The following is a 25392-nucleotide window of genomic DNA, read 5'->3' on the forward strand; positions in this document are numbered from 1 at the left end:
AGATATCAAGCTAAATGTTTATGAGTTTTTACCTTAATCGTGTATTGATGAAACTATTTTTAATTATGCGTCCTGTAATTATGCCAACTTAAATAATTCCCTTTTAGAATTTAAATGGGATGAATTATTGTCCGATTTGAGCATTCACAGTTGTTTTTCTTATTTTAAATCAATAATGCATGAACTTTGCATTAATAATATTCCTTTAACGGCGGAGCCTGCTTCAGAGGCTTAAAAAAATCGATTTTTGTTTTGCATAAATGTCATCCTAAACTATCCAAGAATGTGTCCTCAAAATTTCAAAAGCAAATTCAAAATATTTTCGGAGTTACAGAAGAAATTGTGAGCAAGCGTCGAGCAGGTATACGAGCGGCCGGAGTGCTCGAATTTTTTTATTTTTACGAGTTTTCCTAATTGGCGGGAAAGATAGGGAAAAAGTTAAACGTCCTATCGAAACGAGATAACATTGATTGTATTCGGAATTAAATTCTCTTCTAGTTGAACCAAAAAAACCTTAAGAAAGTTATGATTAACCCCCTTTTTAAACAATCTAAAGTGAATTTGTTTTTCCGAAACAATGTTTTTTTTTTTAATTAGCGAAAAGTGGTTGAATTTCTCACTTTTTGTTTAATTTTCTTAGTTTAACTAGAAGCTATACTATACTAAAATAAATTTTTTTTTGCGTTATTGGATTCAGATCAAAATTGCGACCTGCATCTTTCCCGCCGCACGACACATGCACACTCGAGGCCCCTCGGCAAAATGCTTGTACCAGGCATAATATGACATATATTTTAATGAAAAAATTTGGGAAGACTGTTGAAATATACAATATAACAATAAAACCTGAAAGTTAGTTTCGTTTCAATCGAGTATTTCTTTCCTTCCCAAAAAAATCCACGAAAAAATCGATTTTTTGAAGCCTCTAAAGCAGGCTCCCCCCTTAAAAAAAGAGACGCTGTTATAAGTCACCTTGGCATGATAAGCAAATCAAGAAATTAAAAAACCTTAAAAATAAAATCCTTTAAGAAATGTAAAGCCACAAGTAATCAGTTATTTTTTGCAAAATACAAACATTTTCAAAAGAAATTTAAGTGCTTAGATGATCTGCTTTTCAAAACCTACATATATATCATACTTAATACTGAGTGGAACGTCAAAACTAATCCGAAGTCATTTTGGAATTTTGTAAAATTAAAAAAGTCGAGTTCGAGTATACCTGCTTCAATGATGTTGGGTGATAAGTTAACTTATTTGCAGACTTTTTTATGTCTAATTATGCTTCAGTTGATGAGGTATCCCTGACTTCTCATCCGAGATATCTTCATCTCTAAATTTTAGCAATCTGTATATCTTATCTGATGACATTTACAAGGGGATGCTTTCTCTTAAACAGACTTCACATACAGATGCTGATGGTCTTTCAGCTATTTTGCTTAAGAATTGTCCAGCGATAGCAATTCCTCTAGAGACTATTTTTAATAAATCTTTATCTACGGGCACTTTCTTAAAGGATTGGAAATTTACAATCATAACATCTTTTTTAAAAGTGGAAGAAAAACTGATGTTCGTAATGATAGGCCGATTTCCAAGCTATCAATCATCTCTAAACTGTTTGAATGAATTGACATTTATTTTGCGGTTAAGTCTTTAATTAACCCAAACCAACATGGTGTAACTGGCTGTTCTACAGCTGCTAATCGTGCTGTTTTTAGCGAATTTTGTATTCCATCGTTTTCTAAAGTGCTCAAAGATGATTGCGTCTACGCTGACTTCTCTAAGACATTTGACAAAATGTCGCACTCCAGCATTCTGCAATGGCCTCAGCCATATTTGACGGACAGACGGTGTGTGATAAAAATTGGTGGAGCTTAATCGAAAGGGGCAAATCCTGCGAGTCGGCACTGCAAAACCTTGTTCCTAGGATAGAGCGGGCCACATGCCACTTTCGACAGTATGTGCAGCTCTGCCAGCAGACATGGTGTACACCGGGAGCTGGTGAATTGGGTTATTTTAATGCTAGCCCAAAGAATCGTCACGGTGCGGGCGGAGGAGGATATGCTGGTGTCGTCCGGGGTTAATAGAGGTTGCCCCCAAGGTGGTATGCTGTCTCCATTGCTCTGGTGCATGGTGATCGATCCTCTACTCACCACCTTGAATGGTGCTGGAGTCTACACACAAGCATTTGAGGACGACGTTGCCTGCTTGATAACGGGCCCTTCGCTATGAACATCTGTAGAAAAGTGCAGGAAACACTGGATATGATTGGCACTTGGTGCTGTGCGAATGGGCTATCGTCAAACCCCACCAAACCTGGTATTGCCCTCTTTACCAGAAGAAGGAAGCTTGATGGACTCGTTCTGCCTAAGCTAAATGGAGTCACAATCCAGCTTTCCAAAGAAATCAAATATTTTGGAGTAATCATCCATAGTAAACTTTTTTGGAAGTCACACTTTCAACGTGACAAAGACATCCAAAGCACTGACAGCCTTCTGGCAGTGCAAAGGTGTCTTTGGTAAAACGTGGGGTCTTTCTCCTAGCAAGGTCCTATGGATCTATATGGCCATGATACGACCTACTATCACCTATGCATCAGTGGTCTGGATGAGAAGGAGGACCTTATTGAGACTACAACGCACTGTGGCCATCTGGTGCACCGGAGCTTTTCCGACTACTTCAGGCACGGCATTAGATGTTCTGATTGGTTTTCCACTACTTGATGCTTTCATCCAAGGAGAGGCCTTGAAGGCCATCTGCAGGCTGAAACACAATGGGAACTGGTACGGCCCCTGTCCGGCATTAGAAAACAGAGAAGGCATGAACTTCGGTCCAACGATTCTCCCCATGCCCCTTGACTCCATGCCATCAAGAGTCGTACTTGAAAAGAGATACAGTGTAGTGCTACCAGAGGCTCAGTCGTGGTCAAACTCTGAAAATGAGCCCTGCAAACACTGCTTTCGCATTTTCACCGATAGCTCAAGGACCAAGCATGGCTCCGGCTCTGGGGTCTACGTGGAGTTCAGCGGGTCAAAACTGCTTCTCGCTCTTGGAATGCATGCATCTGTGTTTCAAGTGGAGTTGTATGCGGTTCAAGAAGCCATGAACTTTGTTGTGGAGAACCGATGGAGAGGCAGATCTATTTGTGTCTGCAGCGACAGCCAAGCTGCGCTCATGACTTTAAACAGCCCTCCAACCACATCAGAGTCGAGCCCTGTAAGTCTAGGCTGAACTGTGTCAGTAGACTTAACAGCCTGATGCTAACATGGGTCCCGGGACACGTGGGTATCGTGGGTAACTCTAACTCCTTAGCTAAGGTGGGCTCTGAGGCAACTTTTCTGAGCCGGAGCCCGTTCTGCCTCTTACTTCTGCAGCCATCAAAGCCACGGTAAGCAAATGGTTTACTACAGCCCACAAGCGAGCTTGGCAGACTGAGAGAGGCTGCAGATGGACTAAACTGATGTTACCTCTCATGTCCGATCGACTGTCGCAAACCCTCCTGTCATTAAGCAGATGGGAGTGCAGACAGCTGGTTGGATTGACGACGGGCTACTTTCTGTGGGCGAAGCACATGGAAAGGTTGGGCATCTCAGACAGTGTACTCTGCCCAGCTTGCGAAGAGGAGGATGAGACGGCGGACCACTTCCTGTGCGTCTGTCCCGCCTTCGCTCGAATTAGGTTTGAGGTTTTTGGCACTGATGTGTTAAGAAGCGACCACCTTGGCGCCTTGGCACCACAAGATCTACTCGGAGGTCGAGTAGATTGAAAGAAAATTAAAAGAGAATCCAAGTGTAGTACAATGGACTTTATTAATGTCTGAGTACTTGCTAGTTGTCCAAAACAAAGTGGTTGCTATTTCAGGTGTCCCCCAAGGGAGCACCTTGGGCCCCTTCTTTTTGACATTTTTATTAAATGTTTTACTTTTTCTAATTTCTAGCTCTTTGCGGATGATTTAAAAATCTTCTCATCTGTTAAGGACTCAGTGGATGCTCAGCAACTTTAACTCGACTTGAACAATCTTCATCGCTGGTGCAAAAGATCGCTTTCATTTGACATTTTCGAGGCGTCAGTGCATTTATAGCACATCCTACATCATTTCTAATGATGTACTGCAAAGTGTCACAGAGTTTAAGGATCTTGGAGTATTATTCAATACGAAATTTTCCTTTAGTGGCCACATTAATTTTATTCTTTCAAAGTCTTGGTTTCGTCCGTCGCAATACATCTGAATTTTCTGATCCGTATACCTATTTACTGCTGTTTACGCCTCTTGTTCGTTCTCATATAGAGCACGCTGTTATCATTTGGAGGCCTTACGACCAACTCTCGATTAATAAAATAGAGCGCGCTTAAAAATTTTTTTCTTAAGCAAGCATTACATTCTCTCCGATTTGAGTCGCCTGTTATCGCCGGTCCATCCTATAATTCTTGGCTAAAGCTAATTAATCTGGAATCTCTTGAAAAGAGATTTATTTTCAGTGTTGATAGTGGCATCGTTGACTGTCCAGATCTACTTGAGCGGATAAGCTTTAATGTTCCCGAAAGAAGCCTTCGAAATTTTTACCCATTTTATGGGGAAAACTTTAAGACTAAATTTGTGAAGACTAAATTGCTCGCGTACTTCGAGACTATAATTCATTATGTAATACCAGTCTGCTTGATTTGTGTTGAATACTGTCGATATGGCAACTCTGCAATCCACACGTCTCTTTAATTCTCTCTTTTGCCATTCTCTCCTTTTTTACCTTGACGTAATAAATGTTAGAACTAAACCCTCACTTGAATAAATTCTGTAACTGAAGCCGGTTGTCTTTTTTGTTTTATGTGCCCTCGGTCGTAAGTATTCGTGGGTCTTTATAACAATTTTGCATTACCCGGATCTAATTTTGTAAAAAATTTAAATTTATCTCGTTTTCGTGGAAAAGACCCTGGAAGAAAAAAACGTTGATTTTGGTAGCTTTTGTAGACATTTAAGGAGCCTTTAACAACAAGGCGCCATAACGGGTGGTCTAGAAGATTTTGGAGTCGAATCTAATGCTACTACTCTGATCGAGACCGTACTTGTCAGAAGAAAGGTAACAGGAAGAATAGGCAACACAATAATACGCAGATAGATCTGTAGATGTACTTCTCAGGGAGGAGTTGTCTCCCCTCGCCTCAGGATTTTGGTAGTGAACTCCTTGCTGCTGACCCTAAAGGGAGGGGGTTGCCACATCACAGCTTACGCTGGCGATTTTCCAATCGCTGGCCACGTTTAGTAACTGTAGATAGAGTACGGGACTCGGAAAAATCCGCGATAAAACTGAACTAATTCTCTTTACAAGGAAACATAGACTGCCCACAGTCTCCCGTTAATTTTCAAGGGTGTGGAAATTCTTTCGAAGGAGAATGTTAAGTACTTAGGACTCATATTAGACAGGAAACTTACGTGGAAGTCTAATACTGGGAATAGGGTTCAAAATGACAATATTGGCTTGCACCCATGCAAACAAGCGGTCCGAATTCAATGGGGACTAACACTTCGTATCACTCACTGGCCTTACACTTCGGTAGTTTGGCCTATTTTAACTTGTGTGGTGACCATCAACTCAAAAGGCAAGTTATACGAAATTGCTGAGCAGGTACAAAGAACTACGTTTTTAGTTATAGCCATGGAATTGACTACTCTTTCCCTAAACCTACTTACGACAGATTCTTCAAGACTAGGGGGTTCTTATTGTCATATGATTTTGCTACTGTGGCAACGCCATAGTGTCACATGATATTACTCCTGTGGCAAGGCCATAGTAACAGATGATTCTGCGTAAGCATACTACAGCACCGCTTATCGAGCACCTGCCACTTCGTACGCAACGCTTCCGCCGAGTAGACGTGTTAGAATCATAAACGGACTTTATAGAAATATTTTTACTTGCTTATTATATTCATTTAAGAGAACTGTACTAAATGTTGTAGTTAAAGAAATGTTAATAGAAAAACACTTGAATTCTATGAATTAACTAATAAAAAGATATCCTGACACCGTTCGTGAAAACAAAGTGTTTGATTTTGTGACATTATAGACTGGTTCTTCTTGACGGGATAAGAAGAGAGTGGCAAACTCAAAGACCATGGAGAAGAGGGGAAATTAATTTCTACGCGGATGGATCCAAGCTAGAAAATAAAGTAGGCTATGGGGTCTTTTCAATAGAATTAGGGTTAGAGCTATCTGTCCGAATTCTCGACTACTGCGTCCACCAGGCAGAAGTCCTAGCCATAAAAGAGGTAACTGTGTACCTCAATCCAGACAGGACAGCCGATGGTGTTAACTATTCACTCGGATCTCTCGGCTTCGCGGCAATCTTTACACTCGATATCACCAGGCCACTGAGGTAGTGAATGAGTCTTATCATGTTTTTCCCCTTTACAATGCCCGAAATGGTTTATCTCTAGCGTCTTTTGCTTCCTTTTGCCTTAGTTCGTCATCGGTTGGATACGTGGTATTCTACAATAGCGTTCCAAATATCCGGGCTTACCGTAGTTGTAACACTTTAAATCTGAGTTTTCGGGTCGTGTAAGTTAAGGAAGGGACTCTCTTAATATTTTTCTCTTGATTTCTCCTTTTATTGTACGCTCTTCAACTTTAACCCGATGGACTTCGAGCACTGGCTTGCTCAAGAGGGCTGCTGTCTCAGTGGAAAAGACACTGTCTTCGCAAATGTACCCCATGTGTTGAGTGTGATCCTCGTTTTTTGACCATGTCTCGTTTACCTCTTATGAAAGCTTGACACTTCATCTTTTCCACGAAATTTGCTGTTTCCTTTGCATACGCTAAATGCGCTAAACGCTCGATCTCTGTTGTGTATTTCTGCAAGACCTCATTTGTCCTCTAGCACCGATAAGCCAGTTCTATCTACAGCATTTACTGCCTGTGGTCACTTCCGTAACGTCTATCTATAGCTGCCATTGCCTTCTGGAACTGTATGCAGTACTTCAGCGGTAGAACCCTTGAGCGAGGCAAGCAATGCAGAAACTTTGTCTGCAGTATTCCAGTGTTTTTTTGTTGCTGTTGTTTTGAACTGTCGCTTTAATATAGAGAATGTTGCAGTGCCGGCAAAGGCTGGAATTTTTATTTTGAAACCACTTGTTGAAATATTGGGACAATTTAATTGTAGTGCACATAGACGATTCACTGCGTTTACCTCCGCCTCAATCGTTTGCAGATGCGACGGGAATATGTGTATTCTAACTTGGATATACATACGTGTATCCTGTTTTCCCAGCGGCGCATTTATTCTTAGCGACAACTCTGCTAACATTTGTGAGATCTACGATAATATTTTTGCCGACTGGAATGACTACCGATGATATTTGTGACGACTGCGATCCTATTCTCGCCGACACTTGTGAAAATCGTCCTGGATTATCTGTCGTCTCTGATGATTCCTCAGCTTTTAGCTGGAACACATATTCGTCTACATCGACGTCCTCTGATATTTGTGGCGACTGCGATGTTACTCGCGCCGAAATTTGTGAAATTGCAGCCATAATCACATGATTATGTGCCTTCTCTGATGATTTCTCAAATTTTAGCTGGAACACATATTTGTAATAGCATCGCGCAGCTGTGTTATAGCATCGCGCAGCCGTCCTTGCAACTCTGCTTTGTTTACAGAAGTAAATAAGCCACGCTGTTCTAACTCCTTTTTAAGTTGTTGAATCTTAAGTTCTCTCAGCTTTGCCATTTTTAATGTCCCGTCTCGTTTGTCTTTATTCAATAGTCTCTCTTCTAATACCAATTGTTACGTTTTTATCCAAAACGTCACACAATGATTCCTCTGAGTTGCTAAAAAAAAGTCACAACTAATGGCAATAAAACTTAATTTACAATATTTAACATTTAAACGGTTTGCTTCACGTTTACACATTCTCATGTTTAATTTACTAAATACCCTAGGCGCGTGTATCTCTGCATGTGTTTAATTACTATAGTAGTTTCTAGATTTGGCAACTCGTATTTTCTAGCGACCGCTGTCTCGCCTTATTTGGCCTTGCCATCTAGTGTCAAGGCGAATTCACAAATGTTTTTAGTACCTAATTCGCTCGGATTGTTGCCAGTTGGTTCGCGAACTTTCGCGTTTTGTACAAGAAGATTTAAGGATATATGCATGCAGAAAGTTCAAAAGGACGACAATACAAAACTATTAAAGGATACTATAGCAACAAACAAAATGACAATTTTGTAAACAGGGAACGGAGGTCAGATCAATCTAGACAAAATTTTTCCAACTTCAAGGGAAATACCAAAAACAATTCGGATTGACAGGCAGAATTACTAAAATAACGAAAACAAAGATGATAATTCGGGTCAATATGGACAAAGGAATAAAGAATATAATTCAGATCAGGGAAGGATAAATAGAAATTCTATGTAACCAATTGAAACTATACAGAGAAGAACCAATGGAAGTGAACAACATAGGAACTGATCAGGATAGATTTCAAGTTGTGGAAACCCTAACAGCAACACACACCAAAATCGCTTACAACAGCCTAGGCAAAGCAACAAAGAATCCGAAGTATAAAAAAAGTAGATAACGCAATTTTTTTTGAGGACGCCTCGGATGGATTTCCGAGAATATAAATAACCGTAGACAAAATAGACATTGATTTAGGAGATACAGGAGCGAACATAAGTTGAGTATATACTGAACTAAATTAAATAATAATCAGCACAGCAACAAGTAAGGAGATAATTTGTAAAGAAGTGTATACTAGACCACTAAAAGAATTTAATTTGACTGATAATGCGTATATAAAATGGAAATCTACAACATTAAGAGTTAGAATATTTAATTTTATAATAGGTATTGACTTATTATACCTTTTGAAAGCCATGGTCTCTCAAGTTACTGAAGTCGAAGTACGGAAGCCGTCCTCATGTACATCTAGGGCGAATCAATTTTCGTGTCCACGATAAGGGAGAGCACAAAGCGTAAATATACTCAGTCTCATGACTGAAGTAATATTCACGCAGATAAACCTACAGAATAGCAAAGCTTTTAGGGCTCTCCTGTGCCGTAGCCATGCAAAACTGCAAACAAACCCGCACATAATATATTACTATTACAAGAACCATGGGTATGTCACAAGCATATCTGTGGTCTGGACGTTATGTCGTGGGGACAAATACCTCATTACAAAGGGAGTATGAGACCGCGAGCATGTATTATCATGCCAAGGTTGATCGAATAGTGGGAATAGTGTCGAAGCTATCGTAGTTTCGGCTTACCTACCCTACGACTGTTTACAGCCACCTACTTCGAGGGAGCTAAGAGAAGTAGTCAAGTATGCAGAATCCAATAATCTGGGGCTAGTAGTGTGATGCAAATTCGCAGAGCATCGTATGGGGAAGCAGCAACTGCAACCCCAAAGGTCTCAAGTTGCTGGATTTTATTCTGTCAACCGATTTGGCCATTCAAGCACTGGTAACAAACCAACCTTTGTGACCAAAAGGAGACAAGAGGGGATTGATTTCACACTTACCAATAGGTTAGGTGGAAATCAATTCAACCGATGGCGAGTTCTGGAAGAGGACTCTCTTTCTAATCACCGTCTTTTGAATTCCGACTGGGAATTGATACTATATCAATACCTTCTGAATCTGGGAATCCTCGAAATGAGAATTGGGACAGGTATGGTGAACGGTTACCAAACCTGAAAAAACTCAAATCAATAAAAGTGATTGAAGATGCTACTGAGAAATTAGAAGGTACTTTAATCAATTGCTTTGAGGAACTGTGCCCATTTAGACAAAGTAGACAGGGGAAAGCGGTTCCTAGGTGGAACCCTGAACTGTCGAAGCTTCGTGTACGGTCCAGAAAAGTTCTTAATAAGGCCTTAGAACCCCAACTGAAGAGGACTGGACCAATCAAAAGTACGGAAAGTAAACCTTGAATGCTATAGAAATTTCTGTAGTAACGTCGAAGAAATGAGGGAAACAGCGAGACTTTGTAAGGTCCCTCATCTAGACCGCTCAGTAAGGCTGGAGTTCATTCGAAAACCCGGAGTCCATTCATACACCATTTCCAATTTAGAAACGTCTATATCTATATATCTGGCTTCAGACATTACAAACGACGAGACACACAGTTGTGGCAGCCGCGGAAAGCAACGTTATCGTACAAATTAGAGTTATTATTCTCAATCCGTTAAACAACTACACGTATCAGGCCCTCAAGGAAGTCCGATCACGTAGTTTTCTGAAGCAGAACGGTTTCGTGTCAAAAAGCTACTTCGAATTGCTGCTTTAAAAGTAAAACATAGGTACCGTCCCAGGGGCTGCAGCAGAGGACGCTCGGCGAAACCGCCGTCCAATTGTATCCGATAATAATGGTAGGTAAGTAGAAGTGCCAGTCGGTCTCTAAACTAACTCGTTTAGACCGTTGCCGATCCATTGTGATACCACAATAGCAGTTTGTTTGCTTCCCCTCGTAAAACCATTGTGTTTTAAGAGCAAACTCATTGATCTGGCTGACACTCATTAGTGGCAGCCCTACCAAACGATTTAATAACTGCTTGGCTATTGAAGTAAATAAAGACTTCTCTAAAGGTAGTCGCGTTTTTCCTAATCAGACAGCTTCCTCATTAATGGCTAGAATTTCAGCCTGAAATACGCTATATTGATTAGGAAGAAGCCGAAACGCTTACTTGTGTCTTCTTAGACACTAAAGCCAACTGCCTCGTCAAGCTTTGAGCTCTCAATAAATAACAGCAGGCAGTTTTTCCGACTAGGTATATTGTCAACACACTCACATCCAGATGGAATTCTAGTACCATACTAAATATCCTATTAAAATATGGTTCATTTAAACAACAGTGAACAGGGTTGTTTGGACCCAGACCGAGGGTCCAACACCTCAACCGCGTCATTGATGAGTTGCATTCTGTTTAGCAACTAAGTCTAAAGAAGGTAAGATGCCCCTGAGGGTGTGGTTCTAAGAGCGCCGCTGATACATATAAGCGCCATATGTTGAACCCTTTGACTATAAGATTAAAACCCCGTAAAGGAGGACAGGTCTGATAACGATTCTATACAGCTAGTGAGTGTTCTTTGGAGAAATACCCTACCTGCGTTTTATTGCCTTTTTGCATGAAAATAGAAGTACAGTAGCTTTTCTGACTCTGTCCTCTTAATTCATGCTCAATGTATTGTAGTTTCTTGTCGAGAATTACTATGCACCTAAATATTTGGCGCTATCTCCTATTTCTAGCCTTACACCATTTAACCTCGAAAACAGCACTAATTCTGTTTTATTTGTTTATTTAAATTTATTCAAAAAACACCAAGCTTGTTATTGACTATTGACTTAATGCTAATAAAACAACAAGACACAACTTCATTAAAATGAATACGATTATATTGAGAAGAGAATTGATTTTTAGTTATAGCAAAATCTAACGATATGGTATTCGAGATCACATTAAATTCGAGCAGAGTTCTAGCAATAGGTGTATTGGACTAGAGATTCGTATTGAATATCTTGTGATAAAAAGATTAAGAGCTTCGTAAAGTTTTCGCCGGAATAAGCAAGTTACAATCAATGTTCCTTGAATTAAATTAACACAAAAGAATGCGATAGAATCGGCCTTCTGCACTCAAGCGGCTTTAACAAAATTAATAACAAGCGGGAGCTATAAGAGGGATATGAGACAGAAAATTTTAGAGATTTTAGGGCATATTTAAGAAGCATCTTTTGTACCCGTTTTATTCTTGTGAGAGCGAATTGGTCATTTAGATCGAACAAACGCGGTAAACTGTAATTTTATAATGTAAAGGTCTCAGAAGTTTGAACTGTTACCTCCAATAAAGCCCAAGATCGAATATGATTTGAGATAATACTATTGATATGACTTGAATAATGGGAAATTAGAGTCCCAAATTACTCAACGTCCTTGATCTCATACACAGATTAGAGGACATTATTAGAGATAAACAATAAGTCGACGATTGTACTTAGAATATTATAAGATTTATAGTAAGTGACTTGAAAACATTTTTTTAAAATTTAAATAGATATATGAATATGTACACTAAGAGGTTAAGAGCGTCCTCTGGGTTTCTTATTGAGGTAAACAATTTTGAGTCGTATACATATAATCGGTGTCTTGCAAATGAAAAGCATTTGATGATCTTTACAAATAAGACGAATAGTATGGGGTTCCTTGTCATGTCGGTCTCTTTGCCGCGGGGATGAGGCTTAAGTGGCGAGTTAACCCCATTCTATGGAGATCAACTTACCACGAACTAAGAGGGCAGCTCCATATAGGAATTGGGTATCCACTCAACCGCGGAACGGCGGAATGGGAGGCCACCCAAGTACTATGTGGAGAGTACCGTACCGACAACCTGGCAGGAGGTATAAAATGCATTTTCCTACAATGTGGAGGCTCAACAAGGATCTCTCTGCACGAGGTACCCCACTTCTGGGAAATCCTCCCGTCGAGCAATCGACGGCTCGGGCATCGGATGTGCAGGCCCGAACCCCACATTCCCCTATGACCGGAACTGACACCCAGGGTTCCGGAGGAAGCGCACTACTAGTGGTGAAACATGGCACATTGGCTATGCCAATGGAGAGCCGAGTGAGTGTGAGCGATATACCGCCGTCGAAACGATCTGAAGCAACCGAATAAGTTGTGGAGGATGTGGAGATGGCGGACAATCTCTCAGTAGACTCAGACGGATCTCTGGTACCGAGTAAGTCTTTGACAACGGTTAAACCTGGTGCGAATCAGGTAAGTACCGGTAAAAAGACCGAAGTTTTTGGAGATTCGAACGCAGGTGTTGGTCTAACCGCAAGGCAGATCAAACGAAGAAGACAGAAGGCGAGGCAAACCGAAGCACTAGCTAAGGCAAGGACTCAAGCTCCGTCAACTTCGACACCTGTAACGGAAACGGGAAAGCGTGGCAGAACAGAGGATTCCTCTGTAGCGCTGCGCTCTTCCGGAAACGAAACGGGGTCTGTGCCAACGACCGGGAAGAGGAGAAAGGCAAAGAAGAGGAAAGTTGAGAGACGGAATTCGGAAATGCCTGCATCCTCGACCCAATCCAAGGCAGACAAACCTTTGCCTGACAAGGCAGAGGCTAAGGGACCTCAAATGTCGAATGACACTCTTCCGTCAACGTCTGGCGAATCATTCGCGAGAATGGCAGCAAAGGCAATGACGGTGGAGATACATACCGACAAACAAGATGGTCTACTGTCCAAAGCGCAACAAGACTATCTTGACAGCTATCTTTGGAAAGCTATCGGTGAGTCGAAAGACGCGCCGACGTTCGAGGGGAATAGCGTGGTGGACGGCATCGTAAAGGTGCACTGTTCCAATGCTTTTTCCCGAGAATGGCTAGAAAAAGCCATAGCAAAGATTCCAGCCTGCGAAAACAGCAAGTTTATTCTTGTTGAGAGTAGCAAAGAAAGGCTGGTACGAGCGAGTGTCTGGATTCCGGGTCCTTCCTGTAATTCAGCAGAACTCCTCAAACGCATCCGTGTTCAGAATAAGGATCTTGACACGACTCTCTGGAGAGTATACTCGTGCACCAGGCAGAAATCCGCTACCACTTCGGAGGCGGGTTCCCACCTGGTACTGGGTATCGATCTTGGGTCCCTCAAGGTGCTTAAGTCGAAGCACGGGTGCCGTCCTCACCTACATCTGGGGCGGATCCAGTTCCGTGTCCAGGATAAGGTGGAGGACAAAGAATAAATATACTCAGTCTCATGACTGAAGTAATATTTACACAGATTAATAGGAGCATAGCAAAGCGTCTACGGCTCTCTTGTGCCGTAGGCATGCAAAACTGCACACAAACCCACACATAATACTTATACAAGAACCATGGGTATGTCACAAGCGTATCTGTGGTCTAAGTGCTATGTCGTGGGGACAAATACTTCATTGTGAAGGGAATGTGAGACCGCGAGCATGTATTATCATGCCGAGGTTGATCGAACACACGATGTTAAAAGAGCTATGCTCCGGAGATATCGTTGCTGCAAAAATAAAGTACTTGAAAAGTGGAAACAGTGTCGAAGCTATCATAGTTTCGGCCTACCTACCCTACGACTCTTTACAGCCACCTCCTTCGAGGGAGCTAAGAGAAGTGGTCAAGTACGCAGAATCCAATAATCTGGGGCTAATAGTGGGCTGTGACGCAAATTCTCAGAACATTGTGTGGGGAAGCAGCAAATGCAACCCCAGAGGTCTCAAGTTACTGGATTTTATCCTGTCATCCGATTTGGTCATCCAAAACACTGGTAACAAACCAACTTTTGTGACCAGAAGGAGACAAGAGGTGATTGATTTAACACTTACCAATAGGTCAGTTGGAAATCAAATCAACCGATGGCGAGTTTTGGAAGAGGACTCTCTTTCTGATCATCGTCTTATCGAATTCCGACTGGGAATTGACACAATATCAATATCTTCTGAATCTGGGAATCCTCGAAATGTGGACTGGGACAGGTATGGTGAGCTTGCACCAGAGCGATTACCAAACCTGAAAAAACTCAAATCAATAAAAGTGATTGAAGATGCTACTGAGAAATTAGAAGGTACTTTAATCAATTGCTTTGAGGAACTGTGTCCACTCAGGCAAAGCAGACAGGGGAAAGCGGTTCCTTGGTGGAACCCTGAACTGTCGAAGCTTCGTGTACGGTCCAGGAAACTTCTTAATAAGGCCTTGAAGACCAAAACAGAAGAGGACTGGGCCAATCATCGACTTACACAGAGAGAATATAAGAAAAAAGTACGGCAAGCCAAACTTGAATCCTATAGAAATTTCTGCAGTAACGTCGAAGAAATGAGGGAAACAGCGAGACTTTGTAAGGTCCTTCATTTAGACCGCTCAGTTAGGCTGGATTCCATTCGGAAACCTGATGGTTCATACACCATTTCCAAATCGGAAACGTTTAATGCTCTACTCGAAACCCATTTTCCGGGTAGTAGAACTCTCTCTGAAGTCGAGAGTGGCATGAACAATGACGGTGGCAATGGTGGAATCTCTAGGTACAGCTGGTATATTGCTAGTCGGATAGTGACAAGGGAATCGATAAGGTTTTCCTTATCTTCCTTTGAGAACTTTAAGTCCCCTGGACCTGACGGAATATATCCAGTAATGCTTAAAAAAGGAGGAGACAGACTGATTGAGGCCCTGAAAAGGATCTTCACAGCCTGTCTTGCATTTGGTTATATACCATCCCAATCGCGACGCGTAAGAGTAGTAATTATTCCAAAACCAGGAAAAGATGACTATTCCCTAGCAAAAAGTTTTAGACCAATCAGTTTGACATCGTTCATGTTGAAAAGTCTGGAACGAGTGGTGGAGAAACATATTCGAGTGGGGGTATTGCCGAGAAGTCCACTTAGTAGAAATCAACACGCTTACCAGAGTGGAAAATCATGTGAATCAGCCTTACACGATCTTGTTAGCAAGATTGAAGCTGGGCTGGAAGCTGACGAATACACAATGGGCGTGTTCGTGGACATTGAGGGGGCTTTTGATAATGCCACTTTCGGCTCGATATGTTCTTCTGCCGAACGACACGGAGTTAATCAAGCCATTATAAAATGGATATACTCCATGCTCTCTGAGAGGCTGTTAACCGCTGGTGGGAGCCACGACGAGCAAATCACAGTCAGGGCCAAGCAAGGATGTCCCCAAGGGGGTGTTCTTTCTCCGCTGCTGTGGTGCTTCGTCGTAGACTCCCTATTAGCGGAGATGCAGGAACTCGGCTTTCACGTCCAAGCATATGCGGACGACGTCTGTGCGCTAACATTGGATAAATCCTTAAGGAGGCTTTGCACGAAAGTGCAGAGGATTCTTGACAAAATCGATGATTGGTGCATGAGACAAGGTCTTTTCGTTAATCCGAACAAAACAACCATAGTCTTGTTTACGAGAAAACGGAAATTGGATGGACTCAGTCTTCCAACACTGAAAGGTGTGACACGTGGTCTTTCCAACGAAGTTAAATATCTAGGAGTAATCTTGGATAAGAAGCTGACCTGGGAGACACACGTTTCACTGAAGGTGAATCGTGCATTGAAGATTTTTCAGCAATGCCGTAGAGCCTTTGGCAAAACTTGGGGTCTGAAACCTGCTGTGGTCCTATGGATATACACGGCACTTATCAGACCAATCATCACTTACGCTTCTGTGGTCTGGTGGCGACGGAGCATGGATAAGTCCACAATCCGGGAACTATACAGGCTGCAAAGAAGTGTATGTTTATGCATCACGGGTGCCATGAGTACAACCTCTGGTGATGCCCTAAATGGTATGCTTAATTTGCTCCCCCCGGATCTTAAGATACAACAGGAAGCACTAAAAGCAATGTGTAGACTCCATAAATATGGTTTCTGGCACGAAGATGGAACTTCGGGACACAGAGAAATCTTTAAGGTGCTGTCGGAGCAGTATCCACTGTTTTTGGCACCTAAAGATGACCTGATACCCACAGTTTCATTCGGAAGGAAATTTGATGTCAGATTTCCATTGCGTGAGCAATGGAGCAATCCAGAATGCATGCAGGGAGGTTTGACGGATATTTTCTTTACCGATGGGTCCAAGACTGAAATAGGGTCTGGAGCCGGATGGTACTCAAACGATAGTAATAAGTATCACTATGCTATGGGGGGAATGGCAACTGTTTTCCAAACAGAAGTTTTTGCCATCCTAAAAGTAGCCGAATGGATAATCGAGAGGAGATGGAGCGGGAAACAGATTGGAGTCTTCAGTGACAGTCAGGCTGCATTGAAGGCCCTGGAGAACGCGAAGCAAACCTTGAAGATTGTTCAAGAATGTAAGAAGAAGCTTAATTCTGTCGCAAGACAAAACAGGCTTATACTTATATGGGTTCCGGGACACTCCGGTGTTCAAGGAAACGAAATTGCCCACAGGGGCCAGAGCCAATAATCGGAATCAGTCCCGCAGGAATCAAGAATTGGATCAACGATTATGTAGGCAATTTACATAAAGAGCGATGGTTCTGTCTAGAACGCTGAAGAACTGCAAAGTGTTTTGTGACAAGTCCGAACAGAAAATTGTCAAACTTTCTACTAAAACTTAGAAGGAAAGACATTCGGTTGATGGTCGGCATCATTACAGGACACAACCCATGGGGTCAGCATATGACCACCATTGGAATCATCGAGAACCCGGTATGCCTGTCATGCTTGGAGGAGGCGGATAGCACTGAGCACTTTCTCTGTGTGTGTCCTGCCTTTGCTAGAGCGCGACTACGGGTATTGGGTTCCGATGTCATGGGAATGTGTAATATTCGTTCTCTAAAACTGGAGGATATTTACAGATTTGCCAAAGAATTTGGAAAATTCTCACAGGACTAACTATCTCTATCTCTGTCTCTATTCTTTCCTATCTCTTTCTCTGACACTTTTCTCCCTCCCTCCTTGACTATCTACCCCCTTTCCAGAGCTTTAAATACAATGGGCTTTTTAGCCTGAGTGTTTAAGGAGCCACCAAATCTCCTGGTGCTCCTTGGCTCGACCTCTTCAAATTCAAAAATTCATGGGGTCCAGAACACTACCTTGAAGTACCCCATAAAGGGATAGATGATTCACCCTCAATTGCAACAAAATAATTCCTTTCACTTAGATAAAGGAAAACCGAGTGAAAGCCAAGAGAGCCTAGTTTATACAAAAGAATTTTATGGGACAAAGTGTCAAAGGACGTTGAAAAATTAGTGTAGATGCAATTAACTTGAAGTCCACTCAAAAATGGTTCGATACAATATCCACTGAAAACATGAGGGCTTCAAAGTTGAAATTCTATCGGAGATGTCCACATTAAAGTGATCCAAATTACCAAAATTAAGGGATTGAAGCTGAGCAGATTGGGGAACAGCATAAGAGTGACTGTTGTCGTGGACAAAATGTCCAACAATGTTGATTTAAAGTATTAAAGCAACCGGTGACACTTAAGCTCGAAATGGCATTAGCCAAGGAAACATCGCAAGAAAAATAATTACTCGCAATTCTTTTTTGGGGTTTGCTGATGTTAAATTAAACCCTAAATTGCATTGAAATATGATTCCTTTCGGAGGGGGAAAAGGAAGGTGACATGAGAGATAGAGGCCAGACCTTGTTAAAAAGTTACATCTTCGGTTAGGCGCCTCGGGTCTGGCTGGCTCTATTAGCTTACCGGCATATATTGTATAAGTCGGTCTTTTTGTCGTTTCCTTGTCCTTTTTTGTGGACTGGCTGAATATATGAATATATTCTGCGTCGTTTCTATTTCTCAGTCAGTCAGCAAGTAAACTTTGAACACTTAATACGTTAGTGCCAAATAAAAAGTAATTTACGCGCAAAATAAAGCATCATATTGAACGAGGAAGTGGAGTTCATATACAGCACAAGATCACGTAGAAGAAATCTGAGTTTTGATTATTATAACCGTCTTTATTCAGCTTTCGAGGCTGATATTCGTCGTGGAAGAAATTGATGACGATTTATTGAATGAGTCGACGATTGCGCCAAAACCAAGTGCTGACCCTCTTTTTTCCACAGCAGATATGGAACAAAGTGCGACCCTTCTCTGGTTCAAGGCATCAAAACTCCCTTCATATTGAGGTATTAAAGAAATTTGTTGCACTCAATATTTCATTTATTATCATTTCTGAAATAAATCGATATGCAATTGAAGCCAAAAATAGAATGAAGCGCACCGAGATACAAAACAAAGATTTTGGATTGATCTGACTAGCACTGAGTTTGATGCATTTATTGGCATTATTTTGGCCATGAGTATAGGTTTTGGAGCCGCATCGCTCATAGAGACCACGAAATGGGTCCGTTGTGAGAAACATGGGTGTAACATACAATAATATGCAGAAAGCGGAAGTTTCAAGGACAATTATGATCCGTATGAAAATATTACTCTTGAAGAACAACTATTTCCATATTGAGTTCGAAGTAAATTCACACAATATCTTCCATCGGAACTGGCGAAATATGGCATAAATATCTGGTGAGTATGTGACTTCCAAACAAAATATCCGTTTCAAGGAAAATTATATTTCAGCTGATTAGAAGGAGAAGAGCGTGATCAAGGAGAAAATGTGATGGTACAATTAGCCATTAAAATTAAACAATCAGCAGCTATGTGCCAAAAAAGAATAGAGTGGTTAATTTTCTTTCCACCGTTCATTACACCAAAGATTGTGAAGGCGAAGCGAAAAAAAACACCGCCCTTTAGTTATTATAATGAACACAAAGCTTGCGTCGATTGATGGATGGATCAAATGGTCACACATTTCACACCAAAACGGCCAACAAGTAAATCGATCTTTCCTTTCTTTTAGCAACGTTTTGTATTTACAAGGAACTTGATGGACTCAGTAAATGTGATGCAAGACGACATCTTTTAACGACTTTATCGAACCTTGCTTTCCACAGAATTCATAAATCAATATCACTTCATATATTTCATTATAGTCAACTTTTTTTCTTCAACTTTCTTCGAAATGAGTCAAAATAAAGAACAAAACAACAAACAATCTTTTTTCTCAAATCCAAATATTTTCGGCAATTATTCTTGCCTCTACGAGTATAGTTAGCTTAATGCATGCAAAAACCATTGAAATAGGTAAGAAATTAAAAATATATACCTGCTATACTTAAAATGTAAATGGATTATAAATGTGCCGCATTTGCCACATATTCTCATACAAATACATGTAAATATATAGGGGTCTGGCCAGATCTGGGTGCCCAACCGAAGGTTTTAAAAAATGTGTCGAACGGAGAATTAAGATACAGAGATGATTATTATTAACTTTATTACGAGCAGGAGAGACAATAATATCAATTTGAGCTTTATATATATATAATTGGCGCGTACACCCTTTTTGGGTATTTGGCCGAGCTCCTCCTCCTATTTGTGGTGTGCGTCTTGATGTTGTTCCACAAATGGAGAGACCTACAGTTTCAAGCCGACTCCGAACGGCAGATATTTTTATGAGGAGCGTTTTCATGGCAGAAATACACTCGAAGGTTTGCCATTGCCTGCCAAGGGGTGACCGCTATTAGAAAAATCTTTTTCTTAGCTTTGGTGTTTCGAGAGATTCGAACCGACGTTCTCTCTGTGAATTCCGAATGGTAGTCACGCACTAACCCATTCGGCTACGGCGGCCGCTTTATAGGTTACTGCTGGCGGAATGTATGAGGCTAATAGAAAAACGGAGCCAAAACTGGAAGAACTTTTGACGTAAATACACAATTACTCGAAAGAGGGTCTTCATCGGCAAATTCCATTTGGAAGACGTGTAGCTTATGCTGGACGACGATAAGAACACTTCTACCTAATGGGTACCCCGTTCTACCAACATTGCGATCCTTACGAAAGACGTTGTATTGATTTGGGTCGAAAAATTCCGCATAAAAAAAATTTGAGTTAAGCCAAGTCTCGACAAAAATTATAACATCGATATCACTGTGCACTTATAATTTCGACTTAGTGCGTGTGCCACCCATATTCTGAAAATAAATTTTCAGATCTTTAAGAAATGTTACTCTATAGGGCTCGATAGATTTTGTTGTTGGGAGCATAATGAGATGACGCTCGGAAATCAGCAGAGAACAAAGTGTTTTGACTTTGTTTCATTTCTTTTTTGCTATGATTCATACTATTATGCACACAAGTGCAAGCATAAAGCTGAAGCCATTTCATCGAGGCAAAAGTTAAACTGCTACAATTGAACGTTGAATTGAAAGTTGAACGATCCTCGCCCAAGGTTCAATGTGCAAAGTGCAATGAAGACAATGCATAGAGTTTCAATTGTTGCAGTCTAACTTTTGCTGCGATGAAATGGCTTCAGCTTTATGTGCGCTCACTGCTGAAATTAAAGCAATAGGCGAAAATACTTGCACTTGTGTACATAATAGTATGAATCATAGCAAAAAAGAAATGAAACAAAGCCAAAAAGCTTTGATCTCTGCTGATATCCGAGCGTTATCTTCGCATGCTATTGTTGATTCTCCTGTATTTCCTGCTTCACCTTTTCGTCGGTAAATAAAGTTTCTGCGGACTATGCTGCTTCATCATCCTCTGCTGTGGGAGTTAACACTAATCACTCCCATATTTGTGAATTGAAAGTTGAACGATCGCCGCCCAGGGCTCAGTGTGCAAAGTGCAATGAAGACAATGCATAGAGCTTCAATTGTTGCAGTCTAACTTTTGCTGCGATGAAATGGCTTCAGCTTTATGTGCGCTCACTGCTGAAATTAAAGCAATAGGCGAAAATACTTGCACTTGTGTACATAATAGTATGAATCATAGCAAAAAAGAAATGAAACAAAGCCAAAAAGCTTTGATCTCTGCTGATATCCGAGCGTTATCTTCGCATGCTATTGTTGATTCTCCTGTATTTCCTGCTTCACCTTTTCGTCGGTAAATAAAGTTTCTGCGGACTATGCTGCTTCATCATCCTCTGCTGTGGGAGTTAACACTAATCACTCCCATATTTGTGAATTGAAAGTTGAACGATCGCCGCCCAGGGCTCAGTGTGCAAAGTGCAATGAAGACAATGCATAGAGCTTCAATTGTTGCAGTCTAACTTTTGCTGCGATGAAATGGCTTCAGCTTTATGTGCGCTCACTGCTGAAATTAAAGCAATAGGCGAAAATACTTGCACTTGTGTACATAATAGTATGAATCATAGCAAAAAAGAAATGAAACAAAGCCAAAAAGCTTTGATCTCTGCTGATATCCGAGCGTTATCTCCTCATGCTATTATTGATTCTCCTGTATTTCTTGCTTCATCTTTTCGCCGGTAATTAAAGTTTCTGCGGAATATGCTACTTTATCCTCTGCTGTGGAAGTTAACACTAACTACTCTCATATTTTTGGCGAGGCCAACACTCGCTCGTTCACTGCTGCTGCCGTTAACAACACAAATAGTATTGTAGCCTCCTGCACAGTTGTCTACTGTTACTGGTAAAAGGGTAAAAAAGCAACACAAGTATTGTTTTTCTTTTGTTGGGCGAGGTAGGGTTCAAAATGCCTTCGCACTTACAGCGACCGTCGTCTATTGCGTCGTGTGGTGTGGCCACTAAAACGATACCTCATCTCCTTCTGGGGAGACAACCTTCCAGGGACTACTTTCGATATTGCTTTGGGAGGGCCCAGAACGGCATCCATAAAGGGTCAATTCTATTCATCCACGTCTGAGTCAACCATATTTGTAGCCAGCTTTCATGTTATGGGCTCGTCTTCTTATGTTTCTATCTGTGTGGCTTCGCTTTGTTACATTGTGTCAAGATCAATTATTTGTTTCGTAGTACGTTTTCTATGTACTTCTTTACCGCGTTTCAGCAGCCAGACAGTGCGGTGGGCCGAGGCAACTCTGAGTGCCGCTGTTCTTTGCATAGTCTCCAATGCTTTGCGCTTGGCCCTGCACCTTAGCATAATTCCCCATACTTCGCTGCCGCGCAGGAGAATTGAGTTTGTGGTCGACATAATTAGCTTTCTTTTGCTTTGTTTGTGTCCACCGATGTTAGCCATTAATCTACTTAGGATTCCCGTGAACTTTGCTGCTTTGGTAGCTGCATGCCGTATTTGGGCCCAGAAAGTAAGTCTGCAGTCAAGTTGAATACCTATTTCACTACTTTTTGGGTCGCAAATGACGTAAGAGAACGTAGGTTCGAATCTCGGTGAAAAACCAAAATGAAGAAAAAAGTTTTTTCCAATAGCGGTCGCAATGGCAAATTTCCGAGTTTAATTCTGCCATGAAAAACCTCTGTGAACGAGGAGGCATCACGATGTCTTGTGAAACTCCATAATATGTCTTGTTTGTGCAGGGTCAGTTGGCTCTCGTGGCAGTTCAGAGTTCTCGTAGAAGGCTTTGATGAGGCGGATTATCTTGGCGTGTAGAGCGAGGAGCGCCACTCAACTGATTATTCTACTATAATCCGAAGTGTGTTGGCTTGGTGAGGGCGAAAACCAGCTTGTTCGACTCTTAAGAAGCGTTCGATATCTTTAAGCCTGCTTTGTATGATCACGGCTACAGATTTGGCTAGACCCCTATATATTTACATGTAGATGAGAATATGTGGCAAATGCGGCACATTCATAATCCATTTTAAGTATCGCCGGAATATATTTTTGGTTCCTTACCTATGATATTTTAATGGTTCTTGCATACATTAGAAGAAAAAATAATTGCCGAAAATATTTTGCTGGTGAAAAAAGAGTTTTTTTGTTTTGTTCTTTGTTTTGAATCATTTCGAAGAAGGTTGAAGAAAAAAAAAGTTGATTACAATGCATGTCATGGTAATATAAGAATTGAGATTTAGTTATGGAAGAAAATGAAGAAAAATATGTAAACAAAATTTTTTCAAGTCACTTACTCTAAATCTCGTGCTATTCTGTAAGTACTATCGTCGAAATATAGTATAGCTCTAACAATGTCTTCTAATCTGTGGATGTGATTAAAGACGTTGGAGTGATTTGTAACTCTAATTTCTGAGGAGCGTTAAAACTCCTTATGAGGTGGCAAAAAGTGTACACAGCTTAGATGATAGAGTTCATTGCTCTTTGCACAGTGAACCTTAGGCGACGATCGTTTAACTTTATGACACAGGCACAGCATTTCGAGAAATTATAAAACGGAATTAAACTAATTTTAGAGTCACTATTTCATTAGTTTTAATTGGAAAATAATTACAAATCACCACTGCGCGTTAATTATGCAGTATATGTATTAATTACAGCAGACAGCGAGGAAAAGCCAGAGCGCAGATTTAAAAAAAACTGAGGGCTTACACCCAAATCACTATTTAGAGCCCGTCTCGAAAGCTTATTAAGAGTTGTCTGCATTAGAATACTTAAAGTTGAAAGATATTTGCCACATGTAGCCACACAAGCAATTAGTTCATAGTCTCGACCATTGAGCATCAAAAGCAGATCGTTAACGGCCAGGTTCCACAGAAGAGAAGAAAGAAAGCCTCCTTGAGTAGTTCTTTTCAAGACTGTGTGAGCGGATCCAAGATAGCTGGTTGTGCGCTGGGCTTGGGACCCGCCACTTAAAAATCCATCCGAATGAAAAGATCAACAAAGCCTCGGATGAGAACTACCTTTACTGATGACGACCCCTGCAAACGGCATGCACCTGTAATATCCGGTCCCTTAATGGGGAAGGTGCCTCTGCCCGGCTGGTTGATGTCCTAGTGAGAGTAAAGGCTGACATCACTGCCATTCAAGAAATGCGATGGACGGACCAAGGCAAGAAATCCATTGGACCTTCCGACGTCTACTACAGCTGCCATGTAAAGGAGCGCGGATATTTTTTTAACATCTCGCTAATTTGCGCCCACGCTTCGACGGAACAGAAGGACGATGCGGCCAAAGATTCATTCTATGAACGCTTGGAACGCTCCTATGAACGCTGCCCCCGCCATGACATAAAAATTGAGCTTGGCGACTTTAAGGCCAGGGTGGGCAAGGTGGGAAATTTTGGTCACACAGTCGGAAAATTCAGCCTGCACAACGAAACATCCGGTAACGGACAGAGGTTGATTGACTTCGCCGGGGCCCGACATATGGGAGTCTGCAGCACCAGATTCCAGCATAAAAAGATACATCAAGCCACTTGGCTGTCTCCTCATCGAAAAACGCGAAACTATACCTATGATGATGTGATAGATGGAAGACACGCTTCTAGTGTATTAGATGCACGTACTATCCGAGGATCCAACATCGATTCAGACCATTACCTTGTTGCAGCCAAACGGCGCACACGCCTCTGTGCAGCGAAAAGCGTACATCTACCTACGCAAAGAATGTTAAACATCGAAAAGCTGCAATCACAATAGACAGCCAGAAGATTCGCCACTCGACTCTCCCTCCTGCTCTCAGAGAGTACTGCCCAACAAACCGGCATGCACGAGCAATGGAGCAACATTTCTTGTTCCCTACGTACCACCGCCGATAAAGAAATCGAATTCCGGCGAGCCCAAAAAAACAATTGGCAGGATGAGGAATGTCTACAAGATTCTTATCAGGCCCGTCCTAACGTATGGCGCAGGAGCGTGGACGATGACAACATCCGACGAAGCGACGCTTGGAGTGTTTGAGAGAAAGATTCTGCGTAAGATTTTTGGACCTTTGCACGTTGGCAACGACGAATATCGCAGACGATGAGCTGTATGAGCTTTACGATGACATAGACATAGCGCAGCGAATAAAGATCCAGCGGCTACGTTGGCTGGGTCATGTCGTCCAAATGGATACAAACGCTCCGGTTTTGAAAGTATTCGATGCGGTACCAGCTGGTGGTAGTAGAGGAAGAGGAAGGCCTCCTCTGCGTTGGAAAGATCAGGTGGAGAAGAACGTGGCTTCAC

The 25392-nt window shown here is 41.6% G+C and overlaps 1 protein-coding gene across 1 annotated transcript in view; it reads right to left on the reverse strand.

Moving 5' to 3' along the window:
- Window positions 1-7524, reverse strand: part of LOC128870354 (rho GTPase-activating protein 6-like) — a 124479-nt gene extending 116955 nt beyond the window's left edge. Inside the window, exon 1 of the mRNA XM_054112968.1 lies at window positions 7227-7524. Within this exon, the coding sequence (XP_053968943.1) occupies window positions 7227-7524 (298 nt within the window). The remainder of the gene's footprint in view (window positions 1-7226) is intronic.
- Window positions 7525-25392: the final 17868 nt, after the last annotated feature.

This window comes from Anastrepha ludens, chromosome X, assembly GCF_028408465.1.
Source record: "Anastrepha ludens isolate Willacy chromosome X, idAnaLude1.1, whole genome shotgun sequence".
Classification (NCBI taxonomy): Eukaryota; Metazoa; Arthropoda; class Insecta; order Diptera; family Tephritidae; genus Anastrepha; species Anastrepha ludens.